At 47.7% G+C, this 19,711-nt stretch overlaps 1 protein-coding gene across 5 annotated transcripts in view; it reads right to left on the bottom strand.

Annotated features, from left to right (window-relative positions):
* Positions 1-19,711, bottom strand: part of AFAP1 (actin filament associated protein 1) — a 230,302-nt gene that overhangs the window by 24,937 nt on the left and 185,654 nt on the right. For 2 of the 5 annotated variants that reach the window (XM_063923982.1, XM_063923974.1), the window contains exons 13-15: positions 19,237-19,284; positions 12,388-12,502; positions 11,816-11,980 (exon numbers count right to left, since the gene is read on the bottom strand). In XM_063923982.1, coding sequence (XP_063780052.1) covers positions 11,816-11,980; positions 12,388-12,502; positions 19,237-19,284 — 328 coding nt within the window. Of the gene's footprint in view, positions 1-11,815; positions 11,981-12,387; positions 12,503-19,026; positions 19,285-19,711 lie in introns of all 5 variants that reach the window. The other 3 variants (XM_063923995.1, XM_063923989.1, XM_063923969.1) reach the window with 2 other exon arrangements.

Below are 19,711 nucleotides of genomic sequence, written 5' to 3' on the forward strand. Positions count from 1 at the left end.
GTTCAAACCAATGTGATTTTAGGAACCCCAAAACTACATTGAGATCCCAAGGTGCCACTGGAGGCACAAAAGGAGGCTGTATATGCAGTACCCCCTTGACAAACGTCTGAACTTCAGGAACTGAAGCCAGTTCTTTCTGGAAGAAAATCGACAGGGCCGAAATTTGAACCTTAATGGACCCTAATTTTAGGCCCATAGACAGTCCTGTTTGCAGGAAATGCAGGAAACGACCCAGTTGAAATTCCTCTGTAGGGGCCTTCCTGGCCTCACACCACGCAACATATTTACGCCAAATACGGTGATAATGTTGTACGGTTACATCCTTCCTGGCTTTGATCAGGGTAGGGATGACTTCATCCGGAATGCCTTTTTCCTTCAGGATCCGGCGTTCAACCGCCATGCCGTCAAACGCAGCCGCGGTAAGTCTTGGAACAGACAGGGTCCCTGCTGGAGCAGGTCCTTTCTTAGAGGTAGAGGCCACGGGTCCTCCGTGAGCATCTCTTGAAGTTCCGGGTACCAAGTCCTTCTTGGCCAATCCGGAGCCACGAGTATAGTCCTTACTCCTCTCCTTCTTATGATTCTCAGTACCTTGGGTATGAGAGGCAGAGGAGGGAATACATACACTGACTGGTACACCCACGGTGTTACCAGAGCGTCCACAGCTATTGCCTGAGGGTCCCTTGACCTGGCGCAATATCTGTCTAGTTTTTTGTTGAGGCGGGACGCCATCATGTCCACCTTTGGTTTTTCCCACCGGTTCACAATCATGTGGAAGACTTCTGGGTGAAGTCCCCACTCCCCCGGGTGGAGGTCGTGTCTGCTGAGGAAGTCTGCTTCCCAGTTGTCCACTCCCGGAATGAACACTGCTGACAGTGCTATCACATGATTTTCCGCCCCGCGAAGAATCCTTGCAACTTCTGCCATTGCCCTCCTGCTTCTTGTGCCGCCCTGTCTGTTTACGTGGGCGACTGCCGTGATGTTGTCCGACTGGATCAACACCGGCTGACCCTGAAGCAGAGGCCTTGCTTGACTTAGGGCATTGTAAATAGCCCTTAGTTCCAGGATATTTATGTGAAATGACGTTTCCATGCTTGACCACAAGCCCTGGAAATTTCCTCCCTGTGTGACTGCTCCCCAGCCTCTCAGGCTGGCATCCGTGGTCACCAGGACCCAGTCCTGAATGCCGAATCTGCGGCCCTCTAGAAGATGAGCACTCTGCAACCACCACAGGAGAGACACCCTTGTCCTTGGAGACAGGGTTATCCGCTGATGCATCTGAAGATGCGATCCGGACCATTTGTCCAGCAGATCCCACTGAAAAGTTCTTGCGTGGAATCTGCCGAATGGAATCGCTTCGTAAGAAGCCACCATTTTTCCCAGGACCCTTGTGCATTGAAGCACTGACACTTGGCCTGGTTTTAGGAGGTTCCTGACTAGCTCGGATAACTCCCTGGCTTTCTCCTCCGGGAGAAACACCTTTTTCTGGACTGTGTCCAGAATCATCCCTAGGAACAGCAGACGTCCACCCGTGCTGTCGTAGTACTACTTGAGATAGTGCTACTCCGACCTCTAACTGTTCCCTGGACCTTGCCCTTATCAGGAGATCGTCCAAGTAAGGGATAATTAAGACGCCTTTTCTTCGAAGAAGAATCATCATTTCGGCCATTACCTTGGTAAAGACCCGGGGTGCCGTGGACAATCCAAACGGCAGCGTCTGAAACTGATAGTGACAGTTCTGTACCACAAACCTGAGGTACCCTTGGTGAGAAGGGCAAATTGGGACATGGAGGTAAGCATCCTTGATGTCCAGAGACACCATATAGTCCCCTTCTTCCAGGTTCGCTATCACTGCTCTGAGTGACTCCATCTTGAATTTGAACCTTTTTATGTAAGTGTTCAATGATTTCAGATTTAAAATAGGTCTCACCGAGCCGTCCGGCTTCGGTACCACAAACAGCGTGGAATAATACCCCTTTCCCTGTTGTAGGAGGGGTACCTTGATTATCACCTGCTGGGAATACAGCCTGTGAATGGCTTCCAATACCGCCTCCCTTTCGGAGGGAGACGTTGGAAAAGCAGACTTCAGGAACCGGCGAGGGGGAGACGTCTCGAATTCCAATTTGTACCCCTGAGATACTACCTGCAGGATCCAGGGGTCCACTTGCGAGTGAGCCCACTGCGCGCTGAAATTCTTGAGACGACCCCCCACCGTACCTGAGTCCGCTTGTAAGGCCCCAGCGTCATGCTGAGGACTTGGCAGAAGCGGGGGAGGGCTTCTGTTCCTGGGAAGAGGCTGCCTGCTGCAGTCTTTTTCCCCTTCCTCTGCCCCGGGGCAGATATGAGTGGCCTTTTGCCCGCTTGCCCTTATGGGGACGAAAGGACTGAGCCTGAAAAGACGGTGTCTTTTTCTGCTGAGAGGTGACCTGGGGTAAAAAGGTGGATTTCCCAGCCGTTGCCGTGGCCACCAGGTCCGATAGACCGACCCCAAATAACTCCTCCCCTTTATACGGCAATACTTCCATATGCTGTTTGGAATCCGCATCACCTGACCACTGTCGCGTCCATAACCCTCTTCTGGGAGAAATGGACAGCGCACTTACTCTTGATGCCAGAGTGCAAATATCCCTCTGTGCATCTCGCATATATAGAAATGCATCCTTTAAATGCTCTATAGTCAATAATATACTGTCCCTGTCCAGGGTATCAATATTTTCAGTCAGGGAATCCGACCAAGCCAGCCCCGCACTGCACATCCAGGCTGAGGCGATTGCTGGTCGCAGTATAACACCAGTATGTGTGTATATACTTTTTAGGATATTTTCCAGCTTCCTATCAGCTGGCTCTTTGAGGGCGGCCGTATCAGGAGACGGTAACGCCACTTGTTTTGATAAGCGTGTGAGCGCCTTATCTACCCTAGGGGTGTTTCCCAACGCGCCCTAACCTCTGGCGGGAAAGGGTATAATGCCAATAATTTTTTAGAAATTAGCAGTTTTTTATCGGGGGAAACCCACGCATCATCACACACCTCATTTAATTCATCTGATTCAGGAAAAACTACGGGTAGTTTTTTCACACCCCACATAATACCCTTTTTTGTGGTACTTGTAGTATCAGAAATGTTCAAAACCTCCTTCATTGCCGTGATCATGTAACGTGTGGCCCTACTGGAAAATACATTTGTTTCCTCACCGTCGACACTGGAGTCAGTGTCCGTGTCTGGGTCTGTGTCGACCATCTGAGGTAACGGGCGCTTTAGAGCCCCTGACGGTGTTTGAGACGTCTGGACAGGTATTAACTGTTTTTCCGGCTGTCTCATGTCGTCAACAGTCTTTTGTAAAGTGCTGACGCTATCACGTAATTCCTTCCATAAGACCATCCAGTCAGGTGTCGACTCCCTAGGGGGTGACATCACTATTACAGGCAATTGCTCCGCCTCCATACCATTTTCCTCCTCATACATGTCGACACAACGTACCGACACACAGCACACACACAGGGAATGCTCTGATAGAGGACAGGACCCCACTAGCCCTTTGGGGAGACAGAGGGAGAGTTTGCCAGCACACACCAGAGCGCTATATATATACAGGGATAACCTTATATAAGTGTTTTTCCCTTATATAGCTGCTGTTTATTATTAATCTGCCAAATTAGTGCCCCCCTCTCTTGTTTTACCCTGTTTCTGTAGTGCAGGACTGCAGGGGAGAGCCAGGGAGCTTCCCTCCAACGGAGCTGTGAGGGAAAATGGCGCTTGTGTGCTGAGGAGATAGGCTCCGCCCCCTTCTCGACGGCCTTTCTCCCGCTTTTTTAAGGAAAAACTGGCAGGGGTTAAATGCATCCATATAGCCCAGGAGCTATATGTGATGTATTTTTAGCCATCTAAGGTATTTTTATTGCGTCTCAGGGCGCCCCCCCCCCAGCGCCCTGCACCCTCAGTGACCGGAGTGTGGAGTGTGAAGTGTGCTGAGAGCAATGGCGCACAGCTGCGGTGCTGTGCGCTACCTTATTGAAGACAGGACGTCTTCTGCCGCCGATTTTCCGGACCTCTTCTGTCTTCTGGCTCTGTAAGGGGGCCGGCGGCGCGGCTCTGGGACCCATCCATGGCTGGGCCTGTGATCGTCCCTCTGGAGCTAATGTCCAGTAGCCTAAGAAGCCCAATCCACTCTGCACGCAGGTGAGTTCGCTTCTTCTCCCCTTAGTCCCTCGGTGCAGTGAGCCTGTTGCCAGCAGGTCTCACTGAAAATAAAAAACCTAATTTAAACTTTTACTCTAAGCAGCTCAGGAGAGCCACCTAGTATGCACCCTTCTCGTTCGGGCACAAAAATCTAACTGAGGCTTGGAGGAGGGTCATAGGGGGAGGAGCCAGTGCACACCAGGTAGTCCTAAAGCTTTTACTTTTGTGCCCAGTCTCCTGCGGAGCCGCTATTCCCCATGGTCCTTACGGAGTTCCCAGCATCCACTAGGACGTCAGAGAAAAGCAATTAGTAATTACTCATTATATATTTGAATAGTGAAGGTCACAATTGTGTATGGTGACAAAGTTGTGCATCTTGCCGAACCTAGTCTTGTGGACCATCTATAAGTTTTATTGTATGTATAAACTTCCAATGGACTAGAATAAAGGTAAATATGACAGTTGGGAGCAAGATTTGTAATGAGTAACAACAAGAAAACCATTTGTTGGTAAATCTGCCGCTATGTAATTGAACCCCCCGGTCATTTTGGTGACTGCTCTAGTGCAACACCATGGGTCCCCTCACCAAGGGCAATGCTGTGTTTGCTCCTGAAGCATTCGGCATAGACTAAGGGGGTAATTCAGACCTGATCGCTGCTGTGCGAATTCACAAGGCGGACGATTATCTAACGTCTGCGCATGCGTACGTGTGAACACCCAAGGCCAAACTGCAAAAAAAAATCCTGCGTCTTTTTTGATCGCCAGGTGTATGCAAGTTGACTGCCAGGAAGCGGACGTTTGGGGGTGGTAACTGTCCGTTTTCTGGGAGTGTCAGGAAAAATGCAGGCGTGGCCAAGCGTTTTCAGGGAGGGTGTGTAACGTCAGCTCCGGCCCCGATCAGCCTGTTTGTATGGCACTGTAGGAGTAGGTCCTGGGCTACGCTCAGACTGCACAGACTGGAATAATCATTCGATGGTGAGTGAGTTGCAGTTGGATTTGCAACTGACCGGCGTTTGCAAAGCTTTTCGCAGGGCGTATGCAGACTTGCACGGGCGGGTATTCACTCCGTCTGGGCGGTGACTATCTGACCGCAAACCTCTGCAAATTCACGATCAGATCTGAATTTGGTACTAAATCTGCTGTTCCCAACTGATGAGGGGGTGTGCAGTCCCCATGCATGAGGTGACCAGCTGGCGGGTGTGAGGAATGAGATTAAGGAGTACTGTAGTATAGGATAACAAGAACTAGTCCTGATTTTCATGGGACTGTGTGGATTATATTATTTATATGGCGCCACAAGTGATCTGCAGCGTCCAGTTACAGAGTACATAAAGAAATGAGCAAAACAAGAAAAATAAGAATTTACTCACCGGTAATTCTATTTCTCGTAGTCCGTAGTGGATGCTGGGAACTCCGTAAGGACCATGGGGAATAGCGGGCTCCGAAGGAGACTGGGCACTCTAAGAAAGAATTAGGACTACCTGGTGTGCACTGGCTCCTCCCTCTATGCCCCTCCTCCAGACCTCAGTTAGGGAAACTGTGCCCGGAAGAGCTGACACCATAAGGAAGGGATTTGGAATCCCGGGTAAGACTCATACCAGCCACACCAATCACACCGTACAACTCGTGATACTATATCCAGTTAACAGTATGAACAATAACTGAGCCTCAATCAACAGATGGCTCATAACAATAACCCTTTAGTTAGGCAATAACTATATACAAGTATTGCAGACAATCCGCACTTGGGATGGGCGCCCAGCATCCACTACGGACTACGAGAAATAGAATTACCGGTGAGTAAATTCTTATTTTCTCTGACGTCCTAGTGGATGCTGGGAACTCCGTAAGGACCATGGGGATTATACCAAAGCTCCCAAACGGGCGGGAGAGTGCGGATGACTCTGCAGCACCGAATGAGCAAACTCAAGGTCCTCCTCAGCCAGGGTATCAAACTTGTAGAATTTAGCAAATGTGTTTGAACCCGACCAAGTAGCAGCTCGGCAAAGTTGTAAAGCCGAGACCCCTCGGGCAGCCGCCCAAGAAGAGCCCACTTTCCTCGTGGACTGGGCTTTTACAGATTTAGGATGCAGCAGTCCAGCCGCAGAATGTGCAAGTTGAATCGTGCTACAGATCCAGCGAGCAATAGTCTGCTTAGAAGCAGGAACACCCAGCTTGTTGGGTGCATACAGGATAAATAGCGAGTCAGTTTTCCTGACTCCAGCAGTCCTGGAAACATATATTTTCAGGGCCCCGACTACGTCCAGTAACTTGGAATCCTCCAAGTCCCGAGTAGCCGCAGGCACCACAATAGGTTGGTTCACATGAAAAGCTGAAACCACCTTAGGAAGGAATTGGGAACGAGTCCTCAATTCCACCCTATCCATATGAAAAATCAGATAAGGGCTTTTACATGACAAAGCCGCCAATTCTGATACACGCCTGGCCGACGCCAAGGCCAACAGCATGACCACTTTCCACGTGAGGTATTTTAGCTCCACGGTTTTAAGTGGCTCAAACCAATGCGACTTTAGGAAATCCAACACCACGTTGAGATCCCACGGTGCCACTGGAGGCACAAAAGGGGGCTGAATATGCAGCACTCCTTTAACAAAAGTCTGAACTTCAGGCAGTGAAGCCAGTTCTTTTTGGAAGAAAATCGACAGAGCCGAGATCTGGACCTTAATGGAACCCAATTTTAGGCCCATAGTCACTCCTGACTGTAGGAAGTGCAGAAATCGACCGAGCTGAAATTCCTCCGTCGGGGCCTTCCTGGCCTCACACCAAGCAACATATTTCCGCCATATGCGGTGATAATGTCTTACGGTCACATCTTTCCTAGCTTTAATCAGCGTAGGAATGACTTCCTCCGGAATGCCCTTTTCTTTTAGGAACCGGTGTTCAACCGCCATGCCGTCAAACGCAGCCGCGGTAAGTCTTGGAACAGACAGGGCCCCTGCTGCAGCAGGTCCTGTCTGAGCGGCAGAGGCCATGGGTCCTCTGAGATCATTTCTTGAAGTTCTGGGTACCAAGCTCTTCTTGGCCAATCCGGAACCACAAGTATAGTTCTTACTCCTCTCCTTCTTATTATTCTCAGTACCTTGGGTATGAGAGGCAGAGGAGGGAACACATAAACCGACTGGTACACCCATGGTGTCACTAGAGCGTCCACAGCTATCGCCTGAGGGTCCCTTGACCTGGCGCAATATCTTTTTAGCTTTTTGTTGAGGCGGGACGCCATCATGTCCACCTGTGGCCTTTCCCAACGGTGTACAATCATTTGGAAGACTTCTGGATGAAGTCCCCACTCTCCCGGGTGGAGGTCGTGCCTGCTGAGGAAGTCTGCTTCCCAGTTGTCCACTCCCGGAATGAACACTGCCGACAGTGTTAACACATGATTTTCCGCCCATCGGAGAATCCTTGTGGCTTCTGCCATCGCCATCCTGCTTCTTGTGCCGCCCTGACGGTTTACATGGGCGACCGCCGTGATGTTGTCTGACTGGATCAGCACCGGCTGGTGTTGAAGCAGGGGTCTTGCCTGACTTAGGGCATTGTAAATGGCCCTTAGTTTCAGAATATTTATGTGTAGGGAAGTCTCCTGATTCGTCCATAGTCCTTGGAAGTTTCTTCCCTGTGTGACTGCCCCCCAACCTCGAAGGCTGGCATCCGTGGTCACCAGGACCCAGTCCTGTATGCCGAATCTGCGGCCCTCTAGAAGATGAGCACTCTGCAGCCACCACAACAGCGACACCCTGGTCCTTGGAGACAGGGTTATCAGACGATGCATCTGAAGATGCGATCCGGACCACTTGTCTAACAGATCCCACTGAAAGATCCTTGCATGGAACCTTCCGAATGGAATTGCTTCGTAAGAAGCTACCATCTTTCCCAGGACTCGCGTGCAGTGGTGCACCGACACCTGTTTTGGTTTTAGGAGGTCTCTGACTAGAGATGGCAACTCCTTGGCCTTCTCCTCTGGGAGAAACACCTTCTGTTCTGTGTCCAGAACCATCCCCAGGAACAGTAGATGCGTTGTAGGAACCAGCTGCGACTTTGGAATATTCAAGATCCAGCCGTGCTGTTGTAGCACTTCCCGAGCTAGTGCTACTCCGATCAACAACTGTTCCCCGGACCTCGCCTTTATAAGGAGATTGTCCAAGTACGGGATAATTATAACTCCCTTTTTTCGAAGGAGTATCATCATTTCGGCCATTACCTTGGTAAATACCCTCGGTGCCGTGGACAGACCAAACGGCAACGTCTGGAATTGGTAATGACAGTCCTGTACCACAAATCTGAGGTACTCCTGGTGAGGAGGGTAAATGGGGACATGCAGGTAAGCATCCTTGATGTCCAGTGATACCATGTAATCCCCTTCGTCCAGGCTTGCAATAACCGCCCTGAGCGATTCCATTTTGAACTTGAACCTTCTTATATAAGTGTTCAAGGATTTCAAATTTAAAATGGGTCTCACCGAACCGTCCGGTTTCGGTACCACAAACATTGTGGAATAGTAACCCCGTCCCTGTTGAAGGAGGGGTACTTTGGTTATCACCTGCTGGGAGTACAGCTTGTGAATCGCCTCCAGCACCGCCTCCCTGTCTGGGGGAGTAGTTGGCAAGGCTGATTTGAGGAAACAGCGAGGGGGAGACGTCTCGAATTCCAGCTTGTACCCCTGAGATACCACTTGTAGAATCCAGGGATCCACCCGTGAGCGAACCCACTGGTCGCTGAAGTTCCGAAGACGGGCCCCCACCGCACCTGGCTCCACCTGTGGAGCCCCAGCGTCATGCGGTGGACTTAGAGGAAGCGGGAGAGGACTTTTGTTCCTGGGAACTTGCTGTTTGGTGCAGCTTTTTCCCCCTACCTCTGCCTCTGGGCAGAAAGGACGCGCCTCTAACCAGCTTGCCTTTCTGGGGCCGAAAGGACTGTACCTGATAATACGGTGCTTTCTTTGGCTGTGAGGGAACATGGGGTAAAAATGTCGACGACTTCCCAGCCGTCGCTGTGGAAACGAGGTCCGAGAGACCATCCCCAAACAATTCCTCACCCTTGTAAGGCAAAACCTCCATGTGCCTTTTAGAATCCGCATCACCTGTCCACTGCCGAGTCCATAATACTCTCCTGGCAGAAATGGACATTGCGTTTATTCTAGATGCCAGTTGGCAAATATCCCTCTGTGCATCTCTCATGTATAAGACTACGTCTTTAATATGCTCTACTGTTAGCAATATAGTGTCCCTGTCAAGAGTATCAATGTTATCAGACAGGGAATCGGACCACGCAGCTGCAGCACTGCACATCCATGCTGAAGCAATAGCCGGTCTCAGTATAATACCTGAGTGTGTATATAATACCTGAGTGTGCATCTCTCATGTATAAGACTACGTCTTTAATATGCTCTACTGTTCGCAATATAGTGTCCCTGTCAAGAGTATCAATGTTATCAGACAGGGAATCGGACCACGCAGCTGCAGCACTGCACATCCATGCTGAAGCAATAGCCGGTCTCAGTATAATACCTGAGTGTGTATATACAGACTTCAGGATAGCCTCCTGCTTTCTATCCGCAGGCTCCTTTAGGGCGGCCGTATCCGGAGACGGTAGTGCCACCTTCTTTGACAAGCGTGTGAGCGCTTTATCCACCCTAGGGGATGTCTCCCAACGTATCCTATCCTCTGGCGCTGAAAAGGTACGCCCTTAGCAACTTTTTGGAAATTACCAGTTTCTTATCGGGGGAAACCCACGCTTCATCACACACTTCATTTAACTCTTTAGAAGGGGGAAAAACCACAGGTTGCTTTTTCTCCCCAAACATAATACCCTTTTTAGTGGTACCAGGGTTAATCTCAGAAATGTGCAACACATTTTTCATTGCCGTAATCATGTAACGGATGGCCCTATTGGAATGTACACTAGTCTCATCGTCGTCGACACTGGAGTCAGTATCCGTGTCGACATCTGTGTCTGCCATCTGAGGTAGCGGGCGTTTTTGAGCCCCTGATGGCTTTTGAGACGCCTGGGCAGGCACGGACTGAGAAGCCGGCTGTCCCACATCTGCTATGTCATCAAACCTCTTATGTAAGGAGTCGACACTGTCACGTAATTCCTTCCACATAACCATCCACTCAGGTGTCGACCCCGCAGGGGGTGACATCACATTTATCGGCACCAGCTCCGCCTCCACATAAGCCTCCTCATCAAACATGTCGACACAGCCGTACCGACACTCCGCACACACACAGGGAATGCTCTGACTGAGGACAGGACCCCACAAAGTCCTTTGGGGAGACAGAGAGAGAGAGTATGCCAGCACACACCACAGCGCTATAAATCACAGGGATGGACACTATAATGAGTGATTTTACCCTATAGCAGCTATATATATATATATATATATATATATATATATATATATATATATATATATATATATATATATATATGTATTTGCGCCTAAATTTAGTGCCCCCCTCTCTTTTTTACCCTATTGAGCCTGGAAACTGCAGGGGAGAGCCTGGGGAGCGTCCTTCCAGCGGAGCTGTGAGAGGAAATGGCGCCAGTGTGCTGAGGGAGATAGCCCCGCCCCCTTCACGGTGGACTTCTCCCGCTTTTTTCATGGATATATGGCAGGGGATTTTACACATATATAGTCTTAATGACTATATTATGTGTATTTTTGCCAATGTAAGGTAATCTTATTGCAGCCCGGGGCGCCCCCCCCCCCTCCCAGCGCCCTGCACCCATCAGTGACCGGAGTGTGAGGTGTGCATGGGGAGCAATGGCGCACAGCTGCAGTGCTGTGCGCTACCTTAATGAAGACCGGAGTCTTCAGCCGCCGATTTCCTGGACGTTCTTCTTGCTTCTGGCTCTGCAAGGGGGACGGCGGCGCGGCTCTGGGACCGGACGACCGAGGCTGGGCCTGTGTTCGATCCCTCTGGAGCTAATGGTGTCCAGTAGCCTAGAAGCCCAAGCTAGCTGCAAGCAGGTAGGTTCGCTTCTCTCCCCTAAGTCCCTCGTAGCAGTGAGTCTGTTGCCAGCAGATCTCACTGAAAATAAAAAACCTAAATATACTTTCTTTTCTAGAAGCTCAGGAGAGCCCCTAGTGTGCATCCAGCTCGAGCCGGGCACAGATTCTAACTGAGGTCTGGAGGAGGGGCATAGAGGGAGGAGCCAGTGCACACCAGGTAGTCCTAATTCTTTCTTAGAGTGCCCAGTCTCCTTCGGAGCCCGCTATTCCCCATGGTCCTTACGGAGCTCCCAGCATCCACTAGGACGTCAGAGAAACAGTGACTTACAGTCCAAGACAATATAGGACAAGTACAGGGTACAGTATATGAACATAGCAGCATCAGCAGATGACACTGAAATAAGTATTAGGGCGGCAGAAAAGCGAGGGATTTGGTGCTGCTGAAGGAGGTATGGAGTAGAAGATGGCTTAAGTAAGAGAAGGAAATGCACATAAGGGAAGAGGGCCCTGCTTATCAGAGCTTACATTCTAAAGAGGTGGGGCAGACAGACAGAGGTGACACAGATGGGGTAGACCGTGAGCGTGGAATTAGTGGCACCTAATAGGCACAAGGTCCACAGTTCCATCTGGAAAGCGCGGTCTGTAAACCAGTTAGGAAGATATAGGAGTACCTGCATTGGCTTCAATGGCTGCTCTTATGTCGCGTTTCTCTTTCCGGAGTTGGGCCAGTCTGTTGCGAAGCGCTTCCTTCTTCCTCAGCAGCTCCTCCTCTCTCATCTGTAGCTTCTTAGCGTCTGCCTCCACTCGGTTCTTCCCATACTTATACTGCTCAGCATCTAAATGCCAGAGGATGGATAGAACGCATGAATGGAACAAGCACCAATACTTTATACTTTGTTACTAACACAACCGTCCGCTCCGGGCTGGGGAAATTAGCAAGGATACTACAGCGGAAACAAATCAGCCAATCCGACGTTCCGGCAGAACCATTTGTGGCTGCAGCTTTACCATAGTGAAACCTGAGGAACATGCATAGGGGCACCACACCACATAGTGCAAGTCTGCATAGCTGTCACTCAGACACTATCTGCTAACATGGTAACCTGCTTGTAGAGGAGAAAACAAGGGGATGATGTACATATTTAGTGAAGTATAAACATTCCAGTCAGTTAATACACATTATTCAGCCTTTCACATATATCACTTTAAATGCTGGGCTTTAAATTCTTTAAAATCTGCTTACTGGAGACATTGCGCTTCACAGTGCTGGCTGTGCTGGGCTTCTTCTGCAGGCTGTTGGTTACTCTGGATTTTGATGCAATACCATTGGACGCCACAGGAGGCTTCTTGCTCTTCAGCTGTACGGGAGAAGCAACAGAAGAGTACCCATTATTTTTTGGTCAGGGCTACAGAGCAGTTACCATAGAGTCTATGGGGCAGATTCAATTAGCCGCAGGGTTTGTCAGCCCTGAAATATTCAGCTAAGGGTAGCCACCCCGGCGTCAAGCCCAAAAGGGTGCAATTAAAGCTGATTTTTCCTTGCAGCCTTAGGGACTGCAGAGGGAAAATCTGAGTTAAACGCGTAGCCATCGATTTGGGCCACCCTCTGGGCCATCGTAACCCATCGATTTTGGCACTTAGGGGGTAATTCAGAGTTGATCGCAGCAGCAAATTTGTTAGCAGTTGGGCAAAACCATGTGCACTGCAGGGGGGCAGATATAACATGTGCAGAGAGAGTTAGATTTGGGTGGGTTATTTTGTTTCTGTGCAGGGTAAATACTGGCTGCTTTATTTTTACACTGCAATTTAGATTTCAGATTGAACACACCCCACCCAAATCTATCTCTCTCTGCACATGTTATATCTGCCCCCCCTAGCAGTGCTCATAGTTTTGGACAACTGCTAACAAATTTGCTGCTGCAATCAACTCAGAATTAGGCCCTTAATGCGGAATCTATGCGTTTAGGTGCTTTCGACATGGTAAACTCCATAAATAATTGAATCTTCCCTATATATGTAGGACGTGTATAAATTGGCTTCATTGTGTTATTTCAGAGACATAAAGGGGGATTTATCAAAACTTGGAGAGGGATAAAGTGGACAGAGACAAAGTAGCAGCCAATCAGATCGTAACTGTCATTTTTCAAACACAGCCTGTAATATGACAGTTAGGAGCCGATTGGTTGGAATTTTATCGCTCTCCACCTTATCTCTCTTCAAGGTTTGATACATCTCCCTCATAGGCTGACATATAAAGTACATGGATACATGAAATGAAAGAAAGTCAGAAATGAAAAAAATAAAGTGGAAATAAAGACTATCGACTAATTAACTGAGTGACAGGGCAGCGACAGATGGGAAGTTCTGAGGCGTCTGCTCCATTCTCATGTACTGCAGCAACGGAGACTTACATGCAGCCCTGCAAACATCGCTGCCAATGTTTAAAGTGCACCTGTCACCCCTAAAGTGCACCCTTCTGCGGGCTGAAGAGATCGGCAAGAAGCAGATGATCAGATCATTATAGACCAGTAATATCAGGGATGAGATGGGGCAAAAGCAGGGGAGGCAAACCCTGGAAGAGCCACTAAAGCAGGGGTGGTGGTGGTGGGAGGGGGTGGTTGGGGGGGGAGAGATGTCAATCAAATTAAATTATACACTGAAGGAGGAGTTGGAATTTGTTTATGGATTACACGTATTTAAGGCAGCAATTAGCTACAGCACAGAGAAGGGTTAATATGCTTGGCTTTGTTAATGTTTTGGTTGGTTGGCAATTATATATACAGTATACACACACACCGTAAGGATGAGAATCCGCTTATTTTACTATATCAAAGGCAACGTGATACTATGACTAACGACAAGCCTGATCTGTAACATCACATTTACATTGCACTTATGATCCAGTCTCAGGTCTGTGCTGTAAACGAAGCAGAGTAATCAGTAAGGCAGACTGACAATGCACAGACCGCAGCCTAGCCAGCATTACGTCTCCATCACACACAGAACAAAGGGGTCTCAGTCTGCTCTGGAACACATCTGACTACACTGGCATCATCTAGATAAGGGGAACAAGATGCATGTTATTATGACAGCATAACTGAGGAATAATCACAGATCTGCTGGTGCATTTACGGAGAATAATTCCGAGTCAGTGCCAGCGGTAAGAATCACCATTACGGAATGTTAATCCTGTCCCTGCAATCGGGAAAGTGAAATTACCCAGAGGGGGGAAAACACAGAAACTTGTCAAAATCAATGATGGGTTACTGATGAGTCATTGGTATTAGAGAATGCAGGAGGTACCGGTAGATGGCAAGTTGTAGGCTTACTGTTACATTAGGTACAGCGCTCCTTCCTAGCATCTGATAAGGCTGCCATGCACCACACTGCTGGAAATGACACACTAAGGGACAAATTAAATTAGACTCAAAATTGCGGTAATTTACAGCAATTGCGGCTTTCGCTGCTTTTTTGCCACGAAAATGGGATTTTCGCGGGTATGCCCACTCCCGCGATTCACCCTATTCCATTGCAAAGTTGCAAAAACGGTATTACCACAAAAATTGTGCTGGCAGTAAAATGTGAAAAATGGTTAAATCTGCCTGTAACCCCCCCAAAATAAAATAAATAAAAATAAAAGCTAAATTAGCATCGGATAACAATATAAAAGTGTATTATTGGTTATAGGAAAAGTATTTCTGGTGCTTAAAATTGGGTCAAATGGCTGTTTTATGCATTATTTTTAAATGTTTTAAAAAAAATGACAGACACCTGGGACCATCTGTATGAAACGCTCCACTGCTTTGGTGCACCTGAGGACTTTGTCTCTCTTATTTCCCGATTATATTAATCTCCCTCCACTCAAGTTTTGGGGAATGGTATCCTCTCATCCCCTTTTCTTATCCTGAGTGGCTCACATCAGGGCTGCCCCTTGTCACCTTTATTATTTGCCTTAGCTTTAGAACCCCTAGCTGTTTCCCTGAGAAATTCTCCCAGATTTACAGGCATAAAAATAATGGACACCATGGTAAAATTATCACTGTATGCTGACGACATGCTTCTATTTATTTCTCATCCTGATACGTCCATCCCTGCAATTGTCTCCCTGATTGAACAATTTGGTTCCTTTGCGGGATACAAAATTTATATATCTAAATCAGAGCTTCTCCTCCTTTCAGGAGACTCTTCCCATTACACCCGGTCCTGTCCCGATTCCCAGTGGCTCGAGATAGTCTTAGATATTTAGGAGTTCAGATCCCTACTTCCCTCCCGGATCTATGTGCGGTTAATTTTGGTCCTATTTTGTCCAAGGTGTCTAAAATCCGTACAGACTGGGCGTCTCTGCCCTTGTCTCTTATGGGTCGCGCAGAAGTTATTAAATCTGTTGTTTTTCCCAAGATTGCTTATTTTCTTCTTATGCTCCCTATTGCCCTTGTTGAGAAAGATGTCCTTTTTCTTAAACAGTGTTTCACTAGATTTCTATGGGCAGGTAAACGACCAAGAGTCCCCTACACTAGGTTACAGCTATTACGTGAAGAGGGAGGTATGGGAATCCCGGATCCTGTTCTATTTAGTAGAGCAGCGATGTACCGGTATATCACAGACTGGCTTTGGGGCAGATCAGTATTTACGAACTTGCCACTTGAACTGGCTGTATTCCATCCTTTCTCACCTGCTGCACTCTTACACACCCCAAACTCCCGTCTCCCATCTGAGATAAAACATAATATTTTATTTTGGCATACATATCGAGCATGGCAGGCCACTCACACTAAAGCCCAGAGAAAACCTGACACCTCTCTTCACACTACGTTTTGGGGAAACCCATGTTTCCTTCCTGGCCTTGATAACGCACATTTTTTGAGTTGGAGAGAAAAGGGGACCGAGCTATTAGAGACATATACGACCCAGGAGGCAACGCAGTGCTTTCTTTCTCTGATATCCAGATAAAATTTGGTATTTCCCACCGGGAATTTTTTATGTACCTGCAGGCTAGACACTTTGCTCAATCCCAGTCTCACCCAATGATTTCTGAGGCTACCACAGACCCGCTGCGCACCTTAATGGTGCTTACTAAAGATTGTCCTTACCATCTTAGTTACTTCAGAAACACCTTTAGGGTCTCATATAGAGACCGGCTCTGGGACTCCGCGTTGTCTTCATGGTCCAGAGATATCCCCAATATGGGATTGTGCGCTGAATTGTTAGATAACATTTTACCCACTTTTAGGTTCTTATACTCTGCCTCTTTGCAAGAGGTTCACTTGAAGACGCTCCAAAGGGCATATATAGCGCCTAATCAGAGGGCCCACATGGTCCCAGACGACACTGGCTGTTGCATCAAATGTACTGCGCAGAGTGCCACCTTGTACCACAATATGTGGTCTTGCTGGAAAATATCTAAGTTTTGGTACAAGGTGGTCGCTTATCTCAACACAGTATTTAACTTACGATTAATAAAACGCCCGAGGGCTTGTTTGCTACTTGATTTTAGGGAGTGGTCTCTTGGGCCTGAAGATAGAGATATTGTTCCGGTACTCTCTGTTATCCTGACAATTGCCAAGAAACAAATTCTTAATAATTGGATCAAACCGTCTACCCCTTCTTTGATGGCTGTGAAACACATGACCCTCCGGATTATTTATTTTGAGAGGCGTGCTACTCTTCCTGATATTGAATTGGGGGTCAGGCGGTATGCCAAGAAGTGGGAGAGGTATATTGATACTCTAGACCCGGATGTACAGTCGTTCATCTATAAACTTTTTGAGACCACAACGTGGTATCTATATAGACAAATCGATAGGGCCTCTTGACAACCTAGGCCCATGTACTGTTCCTTTGGGACCCCCTGCTGTTTTCTTAGGAAATGCAATTATATTAATTTTAATAACCCATGCTGTATGTTTAGTCTGATGCCATATGGGTACTGAACCTTCTCTTTGGTTAGAACGGCTAACCATGCCTGAATTACTTCTTTAATATTTTTACTTAGGACTTCTTTGGCCGCTACTCATTCATGATATGATTATACTTGTATTGTTTTCCCCATTTGTTTCTCCCCCCCCCCCCACCCCCTCCTGTCTGTCTTCTTTACTGACCTCTCGTGTATACTGATGTCCTGTGAATCCTCAGGTAGAATTGTATGCTTAGCCTTAGGTATATGGTGATTTCTTATGCTAAGACGCACGTCGGTAATGTCTTCATCATTTCCTAGACCTCATGTAGGTTAAGATTGTTTATCCTTTACCTCTTATGGGCCCTACAGACATGCCGATCCGCCGCCGAGCTGCCCGACGGCAGATACGGCCGACGAGCGACCCGAGGGCGGGGGGGGGGCAGTGACGGGGGGAGTGAAGTTTCTTCACTCCCCCCGTCACGCGGCTCCATTGAAGTGCAGGCAAATATGGACGAGATCGTCCATATTGGCCTGCATGCAAAGCCGACGGGGGACCAGCGATGAACGAGCGCGGGGCCGCGCATCGTTCATCGCTGGAGCCTCCACACTGAAAGATATGAACGAGTTCTCGTTCATTTATGAACGAGATCGTTCATATCTTTCAAAAAAATCGGCATGTGTGTAGGACCTATTACTCAAGCCTACAAGTACCGACTATGTATCTGTGGTTTCACTGATGTGGCTTAAAAGCACCTTACGATGGATTATTGTAACTATACCGGTTTCTCTCCGGTTTTTGGTATGTCTGTATCATGAAGGTCTTCCCTGTTCTTGTATTTCTATAAAAAATCTAATAAAAATTGTTGAATTAAAAAAAAAACTCTCATTATGCTATATAAATCAGGTAACAGTCCGTTTTAAAATACTTATGCAGCATGTTTACTTTTCCTTTAATCATTTTTGTACTAATATCTTTGGGTGTTGAATGCATGGGTGGTAATAAACGAAAAATGAGAGCAAATTGTCATGAAACAAAATATAATAAAAGTAACATTTTGTAAATGATACTAAGAATATTACATATAAATTTATATACTGGGATGCTGTGTGTACTCTATGGCAGTCACTAGGATGCTGTGTGTACTCTATGGCAGTCACTGGGATGCTGTGTGTACTCTATGGCAGTCACTGGGATGCTGTGTGTACTCTATGGCAGTCACTGGGATGCTGTGTGTACTCTATGGCAGTCACTGGGATGCTGTGTGTACTCTATGGCAGTCACTGGGATGCTGTGTGTACTCTATGGCAGTCACTGGGATGCTGTGTGTACTCTATGGCAGTCACTGGGATGCTGTGTGTACTCTATGGCAGTCACTAGGATGCTGTGTGTACTCTATGGCAGTCACTGGGATGCTGTGTGTACTCTATGGCAGTCACTGGGATGCTGTGTGTACTCTATGGCAGTCACTGGGATGCTGTGTGTACTCTATGGCAGTCACTGGGATGCTGTGTGTATTCTATGGCAGTCACTGGGATGCTGTGTGTACTCTATGGCAGTCACTGGGATGCTGTGTGTACTCTATGGCAGTCACTGGGATGCTCAATGTACTACAGAACAGTTTCTAGGATGTTATGTATCCTGTATGATGGTATATTATTTGGACAATTTTATTGGTAGGGGCAAGTTAGTTACCCTGGGGCCTTCATAAACCTTAATACGACCCTGCAGTACTCTAAACACATTTCTGCCACACATAGGAGACAAAATTGCAATGAGCTATTTCAAATGGGCAGATGGAGGTTACCGACCAACACTATTCAGCTCAGCTAGCTCTGGATGGATGGGGCCACATAAACTGGGCTAATATGACTGCCCCCATGGTGTCTAGGCAACAGATGCAGTTGTTTATCAATGTAACCTTCCATGGGGAATGAGCTTGCACACAACCACATGCAGTGAACGGAGACACAAGCAATATATAGTACCTGAGATGGGGAACCGACAGATGCCCTCCCCAGAGCAGAGTTGTTAGTGACAGACGGAGAAGACAGGCGGGATGAGACAGGAGATTTGTAGTGGTTAGGAGATAGTTTGTCAGTGGAAAACCTATTGGGCTTTTTGTCAGCCGGCGGGTAGCGTGCAAAGATTTTCGGAGACGGTAAGTTATCATACACATCTGCATCATCATAATGCACCTCTTCTCCTTTCTTTCTGTTATAAGCCAAGTCCTCCTCTGGTCTCCACTGCAATTACACATGGCTTAGCTATTAGTCAGAGCAACATTCATGGAACAGAGGGAAGCAAACCAGATCAGCTGCCATGATACCACAGCATGACACATCACGTCAGAAACGCTACTACAACACAAGACACAACAACCACGATACTACAACACAAGACACAACAACCACGATACTACAACACAAGACACAACAACCACGATACTACAACACACGACACATTACCAGGATACTACCACACGAGACACCACGTCACCCATTATACTACAACACACGACACATTACCAGGATACTACCACATGAGATACCACGCCATCAAAAATAGAGTCACATCTATTCACAGTACAGAGGTATAGATAATGTAGATTAGGGTTAAAAAGACTAATGCCCCCCTCCAGGGCCTTGTAGGCAAAAAACAATAGGGTATACC

The sequence above is a fragment of the Pseudophryne corroboree genome, chromosome 1 (assembly GCF_028390025.1).
Source record: "Pseudophryne corroboree isolate aPseCor3 chromosome 1, aPseCor3.hap2, whole genome shotgun sequence".
In the NCBI taxonomy this organism is placed as follows: Eukaryota; Metazoa; Chordata; class Amphibia; order Anura; family Myobatrachidae; genus Pseudophryne; species Pseudophryne corroboree.